Source organism: Canis lupus, chromosome 21 (genome assembly GCF_048164855.1).
Source record: "Canis lupus baileyi chromosome 21, mCanLup2.hap1, whole genome shotgun sequence".
In the NCBI taxonomy this organism is placed as follows: Eukaryota; Metazoa; Chordata; class Mammalia; order Carnivora; family Canidae; genus Canis; species Canis lupus.
The window spans coordinates 1,676,238-1,686,093 of record NC_132858.1 but is presented as its reverse complement, the minus strand read 5'-3'; the positions used below and the strand labels follow the sequence as shown (position 1 = coordinate 1,686,093).

General features: G+C 51.1%; 1 protein-coding gene across 1 annotated transcript; it reads right to left on the bottom strand.

The window, feature by feature from the left end:
* Positions 1–209: 209 nt before the first annotated feature.
* SCGB1A1 (secretoglobin family 1A member 1) lies at positions 210–4,228 on the bottom strand. The gene is made up of 3 exons (XM_072791840.1): positions 4,073–4,228; positions 924–1,111; positions 210–351 (listed from the first exon to the last, which is right to left on the bottom strand). The coding sequence occupies exons 1-3, from the start codon at positions 4,125–4,127 to the stop codon at positions 319–321; spliced, it is 276 nt and encodes a 91-aa protein (XP_072647941.1). The 5' UTR covers positions 4,128–4,228; the 3' UTR covers positions 210–318.
* Positions 4,229–9,856: the final 5,628 nt, after the last annotated feature.

The window sequence follows — 9,856 nt, the reverse complement described above, 5'->3', positions numbered from 1 at the left end:
CCCAGGCAAGAGCGTGTGTGCTGGACACCATCTCGCCTCTTGTGGCTAGCCTGGTGTTGGGGGGGGCAGAAGTGAGTCACCTGGGCCCCTCAGAGATATGTTTCAATGGCTACTGCCTTTCTCTTTGCACCTGTGATCCTTACCCTAGCAGTAGCGGATCTTCTCACTCAAGCAGGCAAACAAAAAAGAGGTGGAGTGGGGGGCACAAGTGTGAGATGCTTATGCTTTATTGAGGGGAGCCAGGCTGGGGACAGAGTGGAAGAAGCATCTGGGGAGCAGCAGGAGCTTCAGCAGTTGGAGATCTTCAGCTTCTAAACCCTAAGCACACTCTGGGCTTTTTATGACTGCCTCCTAAAACAAACAAACAAACAAACAAACAAACAAACAAACATCCCAATACAATGGTGAGCAAACCTCAAAGTTAGGCCAAGATGTCTACATGCAGAAACTTCAATGTCAATTCAGAGGTTCAGTAGCTCTAGAAGAGCTAAGCTTGTAAGAGTTTTGATTTTTTCTTGGAAGCCTCTTAAAAAGGGTAAGAGTATTGGGGCACCTGGGTGGCTCAGTGGTTGAGCATCTGCCTTTGGCTCAGGTCCTGATCCCGGGGTTCCGGGTTCAAGTCCCCCATCAGGCTCCCTGCGGGGAGCCTGCTTCTCCCTCTGCCTGTGTCTCTGCCATTCTCTGTGTTTCTCGTGAACAAATGAATAAATAAAAACATCTTAAAAAAAAAAAAGTAAGATGACTGAATCTGCTTCCTGGAGGAATATGTGCACCAGGACTCTCCTCTCCGGATTAGAAAGGGGTCAGTAGAAATGGGGCAAGGCTGTATAGCCCAGGGACCAGGGTGAGGTGGGGTGGGGTGGGGTGGAGGGTAGGGAGTGAGGACCCACTGCTAAGCAGCATGAATGAAGGGAGCTGTGTACCGTGAACTTTAGGATGTTCTCGGTGGTGTTTGAGGGGAGGGTGTCCACCAGACTCTTCAGCTGGATCATTGCATCTTTCATGTCTGCGTCTGGGTTGAAAAATTCAAGTGCAGCCTGGTAACTGGAAGGCGTGTCCAGGAAGAGGGCTTTGATGACATTTAGAAAGTTCTGGCAGATCTCTGCAGAAGCTGAAGCAGGGAAAAGAGAGAGTACATGTGTCAGGCTCCTTTCCAAGCTGGCCGGGCCCTGGCTGGGCCTGCCCCAGATGTAAGCAGGGGGGCCTGTCAGCAGGAGGTAGCGCTGGGATGGCGCTGAATGTAGGTCTGCTGGTGCTCCTGGGCACTGTGGGGAGACTTCCTGGGGTTGCAGCCAGCCTTTCGTGGCTTACCCTCCTTGCACTTCTTGGGTGGGGGTGGGGCGGGGTGCATTTGTTCTTTCTTTCCTTTTTTCTTTTTTTTAAAGGTTTTATTTATTCATTCATGAGACACACACAGAGAGAGAGAGAGAGAGAGAGAGAGAGAGAGAGGCAGAGCCAGGCAGAGGGAGAAGCAGGTTCACTGCAGGGAGCCTGACGTGGGACTCGATCCCAGGTCTCCAGGATCACGCCCTGGGCCAAAGGTGGTGCTAAACCGCTGAGCCACCCAGGCTCCCCCCGCCCCATTTGTTCTTTCCGTTAGAGTTCTAGGCAGAGCACTGATGAAAGAAGTTGCTGATCTGATCTTTTACATAATGTGGGGTTTGGGAAGAGGCTACCGAGGGTTTCTGGTTGTTGTTCTGCCAGTAACATGCCTCTTACCAATGGTTAGTGATGGTCTGAGCCACTTGCCACGGGGGTGGGGAGGTGGCTGGTGCAGGGAAGCATGGGGCAGTCGGGCCACACAGAAAGAAGTACTTGCGTGGGCCAAGTGCAAGCCCCTGAGCTGGCCCAGAAGAGGCTTCCTCCATGAGCTCTGGGTCCCTGTGGTGCACTTACTCACCGGCCCACAAGCCTCTGTGTCCATGCCTGGCCCTACTATGTTCCCTCCGCCTGGAGTGCTCCCTGGATTGTGCTCCCCCTTTAGGCCCCTGCCCCAGGAACATGTGGGGCAGTCACTGGTTCCTATGCCTTGAGTCTCAGTCCCCATTCTGGAATTCTTTGCCATGTGTGCAAAGTTTCTGCTTCCCTGCCTTGGACTCCAGGGACCCCAAAGTGGCCACTCCAAGTCAGATGCCCTCCAGAACTTAGAGTCCTGCTTTGCAACTTACTATGTCACCTGGCAAAGTACTTTATCTTTATGTGGCTCCACTTTCTCATCTGTAAAATGGGAATAATATCCCAATTTCACAGGGTTATTGTTAAGAATGAAAAGGGGTTCAGAATAGTGATTGGCACATGGTCGGTGCTGAATAAATGGGAGATATTATTATTGTTATTATTACCTGTGTGCACAGACAAGTATACACATGCATCCCAGATCCACCCCCTAACATATTTCAGCCCCACCTTGCTGAGCTGCCTGCTCTATGCACAGCCCTGAGATCTAATTAATGTACAATTGGCCTTTGAACAACATGGGATTGAACTGCCTGGGGCCCCTTACATGTGAATTTTTTCAATAGGTGTGTTGGAAATCTTTTTTGAGGGGATCCCTGAGTGGCTTAGCGGTTTAGCGCCTGCCTTTGGCCCAGGGTGCGATCCTGATCCTGGAGTCCCTAGATCAAGTCCCACGTCGGGCTCCCTGCAGGGAGCCTGCTTCTCTCTCCTCCTGTGTCTCTGCCTCTCTTTCTCTCTTTATGTCTATCATAAATAAATAAATCTTAAAAAAAAAAAATACCCCAAAGAGTATTTAAAAAAAAAAAAAGGAAATCTTTTTTGAGATTTGCGACAATTTGGAAAGACGAATGAAATGGATAGCCTAGAAAAAATGAAAAAAAATTAAGAAAAAGTTGGGTATTATTGTCAGAACACAGTATATAATACATATAACATACAAAATATGTGTTAATCAGCGATTTATATTATTGGTAAGGTTTCTGGTCAAGAGCAGGCTAGGAGTAGTTAAAAGTCAAAAGTTATAGGCCGATTTTTGAATGTGTGGGGGGCAGTCAGCACGCTGAAGCCCTATGCTGTTCAGGGGTCAACTGTACATGTCAGTCCAAAATGATGTTATTTCCCCTTAAAGACAAATATCTCTGAACAATACTTGTCCCCAGTGCATCTTGGTTTCGGTTTTCCAACTCTCCTGCCACCAACCCCCAGGGTCATCAGACCTACTGCCATAGATGTCATGAAACTTTCAAAGTGGATTAATTGAAATTGGCTAAAAAAACAAAAAACAAAACCCCAAAAACCTTTTTGTTTGTGTTTGTTTATTAAAAGCAGTAGAAGAGGCTGATACAGAGTAAAAACCAATTCCCAAAAGATCACGGGGGTTGAGAGAGGTGGGATCCCCCTTGCTCTCTCTCTCTCTCTCTCTCCCCCCTTTTCCTCCTTCTCTCTCTCTCTCCCTCTCTTTCTCTCTTCCTCCTTCTCTCCCTCTCTCTCCCTCCCTCCCTCTCCCTCATTCCTTCCCTCATAGTGACAGCTGCAACTATTCAGAGACTCCTAATCTTTTTGGCAGAGGACGAAAATGTTTAGAAAACTCTACTCTGGTTTGGCAGTTTCCCAAAGGGAAGATCCCTTTCTAGAATATTCCTCTAAGCCCAGAATGGAAGATCTTGCCTTAGCTTGGATTTCTTTTGGAGACATGAGGCTCTGTAGCTCCTTCTAGCCCCTTTGGCTGCCAGAGTGGTGTGCAGACCCCAAATGTGAAGGCAGCACTGTACCGAGGTCTCTTGGCATCTTGGGCTCTCACCAGGACTGGGCTCTGAGGAGCTCATTATTATGCCTACGGGAATCTCCATACGGGATCTCCTCCTTTCCAGCCTCTAGTCTGTTTTGACCCTGTCATTCTTGAGTTGTTGGCTATGGAAGATGGGATCCCTTCCAGGTTTCCTCCCCGGCTCAGTGTGCTCCCCAAGTATCCGAGATAGGCCTGTTCGCAGACCCGGCTTCTTGGCTGGAAGTCAGCATTCCAGCTAAACAGCTGTCCCCTGTCCTAAGCAGAACCAGGGAGGGTGCAGGAAGGGTTCCTGAGCCTGGCCTGGGGGATGGGTCTCTGGGAACTCACCAGGGCTGCAGTAGAGAGCCAGGGTGACCAGGGCAAGGATGACAGCGAGCTTCATGATGGGCAGGAGGCTGGCAAGGAGGCTGGCGAAGGAGGCCCTGGCCTGTCTCTGGACCCGGTGGTCTTGTGTGAGACATGCTCATTGAGGTGCCTTCTTAAATGCTCCAGGCTGTACCTGGAGGGAGGGAAAGGGGTGGGGCCTGGGCTCCATGGATGGGACCACACTATTTACTTGGGTATCAGCTTGGTGGGAAAGGTAAATATTCTCTTTTCTCAACCCGGTGGCTTTCCTCATTGGAACTGACCTCACATAAATGAGGCACTTGGACAGCAGGAAACCCGGAGTGCCAAGTGGAAGCCACAAGAGGACCTAGGTCAGAGGGTGTGGAGGCCCGGCTACCTGTGCCACACTCACTGAACCTGAGCCCTGAGCAGTCCAGGCAATTGCAGAGTCCACCCAGACCTATCACCCCAGGAGAAACTGAGGCCTGAGGCCCCTTACACACGGCTTGGGACTCCTGATGCTCCACTGGGCTCCTCCCACTGCAGCTGGAGGGTCATGTGGACCAGAGCATCCATCTCTGTGGTCAGGCTTCAGGGCGACCCTGGACAGAAACACGCAGACAGATAAAGCCTTGCTCTGGAAAGCCCCCGAGAAACCCAAGCCTCAGATCAGACTGGAGAATGTGTTGCCTCAGGCTGAGTCTGTGTCCGCCTGAAGCTGCTCTCATGTCTTATCCTCCTGATGGCCAAATCCATGGGCACTTTAGGCCTTATCTCACCTGCCCTCTTCATGGCTTTGACCTTTTTGACCTTTTGTTTCTTGAACTGTTCTCTCTCCTGCACTCCCACGGCCCTGTTCTTTCCTGATTTCCTCCATGATCATCCTGGTTCTTCAAATGTTTGCTTTTTACTGACTGTGGTTACCTGTGAACGGTTCCAGACTTTGGTTGCAGCCCCTTTTGCCCTCCAGAGGCCACACCTACAGCTGCTCCCTTCTTTCTCCAGTGCATGTGACTTAGGACACAGGCCTGGGCTGGCCAGACCCAACTCCGAACAGCTTCCCGTCCCTAGCTTGCCCTCCTTGGCCATCTGCAGGAAGGCCAGCTGAATGATCTTTCTAAAACCTGCTGATCATGTCAATTCTCCTTCTTAAAACCCTTTGAAATCATCCTCTTTGCCAACAGCGTAAAATTCAAGTGTGATCTACAAGGTCCTTGTCCACTGGCCTTTGCTTATCATTTGAGCCTCTTTCCCCGCTTCCCCACATAGTGATTTGACTCTGTCTTAGTATGTGTGGATTCAGGAACATCCCATGTTTTCCTTTTTTTTTTTTTTTTTTAAGATTTTACTTATTTATTTGACAGAAAGAGCAAGAAAGAGAGAGAGCAAGTGAGCAAGCAGGAGCTGGGGGATGGGCAGAGGAAGAGGGAGAAGCAGACTCCCCGCTGAGCAGGGAACCTGATGTGGGGCTCTATCCCAGGGCCCTGGGATCATGACCTGAGCTGAAGGCAGACACTTCATGGACTGGGCCACCCAGGAGCCCCATCCCATGTTTTTCTTCATGTCTTTCTACTTTTGCACAAAGGATGCCTCATGCCTGGAATACACATCTCCTGTCTTGTCTACTTCTCCAAATCTTGTCTGTACTTCAAGATTCAATCAAATGTCCATTCATTCATTCTGAGCACCTGCTCTGTGCCAAGCATTATCCTAAGGGGTTGGGATTGAGGTAGATACAGAGAAGCATTGCCTGGAGCTTGTCACCTGACCATGAGGAGTGTGGTCAGCAGAGAGCCGCTAGATGCCTGTCACTTTGGGGTCTGCCCCAGGCCCAGAAAGCTGCCCCGTTCAAGGTCACACCCTTTTTGAGGCTGCTCCCCTCTGGTGACCAAGCAAGGAGGGCACTTCTGCACCGTGCAGAATGGCTCCCATGGGCGACCCTGACTCCAAGCTTCCTGCCCAGCTGGCTGAGACTTTGCCAGGCCCTCACTGCAGGTGCATTGCAGGCCGGCTTTCCCTCCGCCCAGGCCTGCTGCTGGCCCTTCCCTGAACAGTTATTATCCCTAACAGTAGCTTCCATGGAACCACCAACCCACAGCAGGGAGGCAGTGATGGCTGAGGCAGGCCCAGGTCCCTGAGACTGTGGAACTTTGTGCTGGTGGCTGGGACAGGCAAGCAGACAGTGAAGCCAATGACATAATTGCAGCGGCGCTTGCTGCTAGGAGAGAAGGAAGCAGGACGCGGGGTAGAGAATAGATGAGACCCACTTAGGTGGGGGAGTCCGGGGGCAGTTGCTCCAAGCCAAGCTGGTGACTCCATGCTAAGACCCACAGCACAGCATCTAGGCAGAGGGGACACCCAGCACTGGGGCCCTCAGGTAGGAGGACCAGGGTGTGTTCAAGGAACACAAATGGGCTATTGTGCCTGCAGTGGGGAGCCGGGACCAGGCGTACCGGCCCTGGGAGGGTAGGAGTCCAGATCACGCAGGTCTTTATGCTCATAGTCCTGGGAAGCTCTGGAAGGGGTTTCTTCTTTCAATGCTTTTAGACAATGTGTTAAAATGCACATAATGAAAGTTTACCAGCTTTACTATAAGTGTATGTACAGTCCAGTGCCTGAATCCAGTCACGCTGTGCAGCCGTCCCCACCGTCACCCTATAGCTCTTTCCATCTTACAAAACTGAAACTGTCCACATTGAACACTAATTCTCTCTCGTCCCCAACCGGTGGCAGTCCCCATTCTACTGTCTGTCTCTATGATTTGGATGACTAAGTGCCTCTCATATGTGTATGCTGTTCTCCACGGTTTGTGGCGCGGGCACCGTGCGTGTCCTGTTTTTGTTCCCGCCATCTCTCTCTGTAGGCTCCTTTCCCGGTTCCCCTGTTCATCTGTGTTCCTTCTTCCTTTCCCTCTCTCCCTCCTCTGTACTCTCTCCCTGGGCACCTCATCTGCGCTCATAGCTTCAGTTACTTCCTACGTTAAGACAACTCCCTATTTTTATCTACACCTCAGTGTAGAGAGCACACTCACTATACGGACACGGAAATTGAGGCAGAGAGGGCTGTAGAGGACTTAGAGCTGCAGCCTTGACCATCCAATGCCTGTTAGACACCGTCATCTAAACTTTTCAAAGGCCTTCAAACTCACTTTGTACAAAGTCAAACTCATGATCTTTGCTTCTAAGCCTGGTAGGCCTCTCCCCAGGATTCCATCCATATCTTAGCAAATGACCTCACCACCCAAATGGTCACATAGCCTAGAGACACGTCTTTGACGCCTCACCCTCCCTGAGGTCATCTTGACATGGCCCCATGTCCACCACCAAGTCTATGGGCTTGGACACAACTCTGATGGTGCCCCCTCGCTGTTCTCTGAGGGCCTTTCAGGATTGGTCAGCCTACCACCTAGGGTCTTCTCTTCCTCGTCCACTCCTTCTGGGGCCATCGGGTCAGGGCATCACAACGGGGTCCTGAAGCTTTAGTTTGATTATTTCTCTCTATTTTGGGAATATCACAGATTCGTGATAGGTTTATTTGAGGGGCTACTTATCTAAGAGGTAAGAAATCCACTGAAAGCTGAAAATGACAATCTGCTCATTGTTAAAGGAAAAGAAGACAAAACAAAACTGCCATGATATTAAATACCACTTAGCTCCTGGGTCTGACTCCATGATCCAATGATCTGGTCTCTTGAGGCCAACCCATCTTTTGGGCTTAGTTACAGGTATCTGGGTCACTTACTGGACTCCCTGGGGCACCCTGAAGCCCTCTCTGTACTGTCCCCAGTGGGTCCCTCTGTGAGCTGGTGGCAGGAGTGGCTGGGGCCCCAGCAATAGCAGAAGAGACCTGTGGGTCTCCCGGTGCATCACCTATATAGCCTCAGACTCTGTTCCCTACATCCCACCTTAATGATTTGAGATCCTGGGAACAGAAGAGCTGGTTTCTGGGTCTCTGAGGAACCTAACATCTAACATCTCTCCTGCCGTTAGGAGGATCTGATGTGGCCCTTGGTCAGCCTCATGGATGGTCAGCCCCTGCTGATCCTGGGGCAGTGGCTTTCCAGATATGAGGCTGGGGGTTTGTCTCAGTTCTGGGTGGGCCTTGATGGCCACCAGCAGGTGTCCTAAGACAGGCTCTTCCATCCTGGTCCTTGGGAGAGCCCTGCTTGGTGGTGGGGAGTGTCTCTCTCTCTTGCCAGGGAGCCTACAGAACAACCACTTCTTGGACTTGCTGTGTGCAACAGTTAGGTAAGAAGTGTGAGTCAAGGCTTGGAGTTTCTTAGACGCTAAGACTCTAAGACCCCGTACACTGTGAGCTCCAGGCCAGAACCCTCAAGCCTGCCTTAGCACATGGTGAGGGCTGGGAGCCACTGTTTCTGGCTACACTGGGCAAGTCCTTGGTTACTGTGCAAAGATAAACTGTCTGAGGGAAGATAAGCCACTCAGTTAATAGCACTGTAGGCGTGGGGATGAATTTGCACGGTTCCTGCTAGGCACTCCCTGCCACCCAAACTGTGCCCTGTGTTGGCTGTGCCTGGGTCTGTGTGAGTCCTGATCCTGGCTTGCTGGAGATTCAGGGGCAGGGCTGGGGAGTGGCCATGGAGTCTGCCTGGGGCCTAGTCTTCCCTGGCTCCAGCTTGGAGGGCATACCTGGCTGTGGACTGTGAAAGGAGCAGGAGAAGGAGCCTCAGCCAAAGCCTGAGGGTCCCAGGGAATCTGAAAGTCCCTCTTGGGGACTTAGACTGTGAGGCCCTAGGTCTGCTGTTCCTCCCCACCCCAACCTCGGGGCATTCAGGGTGTGCATGTGTGCTTGTGGTGCCAGGTTGGCGAGCCATGTTCAATGCCTGCTAGGGAGCCTCTGAAGACCCCATTTAAGGCTCTAGTAGCAGTGGTGGGTGGGAGGGCCTGGGCCAGAGGTATTGACTGGGACCAGATGTTCACACCCTGGGCTCACTTGGTGTATCCTAATAAACAGGAAGCTGGGGTCCAGCCTGTGCTGGTATCCGGCTTTGCTGCAGTCCCCAGCATGGCCCAGAAAACAGGTTGGGGGCTGTGGGTGGGCCATTCTGATCCTATCCACCTGGCTGGGTTGCTGAAGGGGGACTGACTGATCAGACCACAGGTTCATGAGATCAGCTCATGGGGTCAGTGTGTTGGGCAAGCTGCAAAATTCAGCCTCCTTCTACCCTGGGCTTCTGGCTCTGTGCTTGCTCTGGAAATAGCCCCTGAGCAGAGAGCAGACTTTCTCCTCTGGGTTTGGTTTATTCACTTCTGCCTTGATGTCTCCTAAGGCTGATCCCTGCATTGGCCCAAGAGGGCCTAGCAACTTCTGGACATTCCAGCCATTTTGGCCACCAGCCAGGATGCCTAGGACCTGTGAAATTTTTTGGAGTGCCCCCCAAATTATCATGCATCTCTTGGCTCCAACATATAGAAAAGAAATCCTCAAAATTGTAAATAATGAATATTTAATCATTTCAACCGGCTTACTGCAACTCGATTCAACTATGACACGGCTTTATGGAGAAGACAAAGTTTAAATTCTATGAACAAAATGTATAATGTTCTCTCAACATCATACATTATACCAACCCCTTCAAAAGTTTATAGCCAGGCAGCCCAGGTGGCTCAGGGGTTTAGTGCCACCTTCATCCCAGGGCGTGATCCTGGAGACCTGGGATCGAGTTCCACATCAGGCTCCCCTCATGGAGCCTGCTTCTCCCTCTGCCTGTGTCTCTGCCTCTCTCTCTCCCTCTTTCTGTGTCTCTCATGAATAAATAAATAA

Bases quoted from the DNA above. Each gene is read 5' to 3' on its own strand.
- SCGB1A1 (XM_072791840.1), bottom strand. From the start codon at position 4,127: ATGAAGCTCGCTGTCATCCTTGCCCTGGTCACCCTGGCTCTCTACTGC. The intron at 1,112-4,072 runs GTGAGTTCCCAG...TCCCTGCTTCAG, and splicing joins GGCTCTCTACTGCAGCCCTG to CTTCTGCAGAGATCTGCCAG. The intron at 352-923 runs GTACACAGCTCC...TGTTTGTTTTAG, and splicing joins AGAACATCCTAAAGTTCACG to GAGGCAGTCATAAAAAGCCC.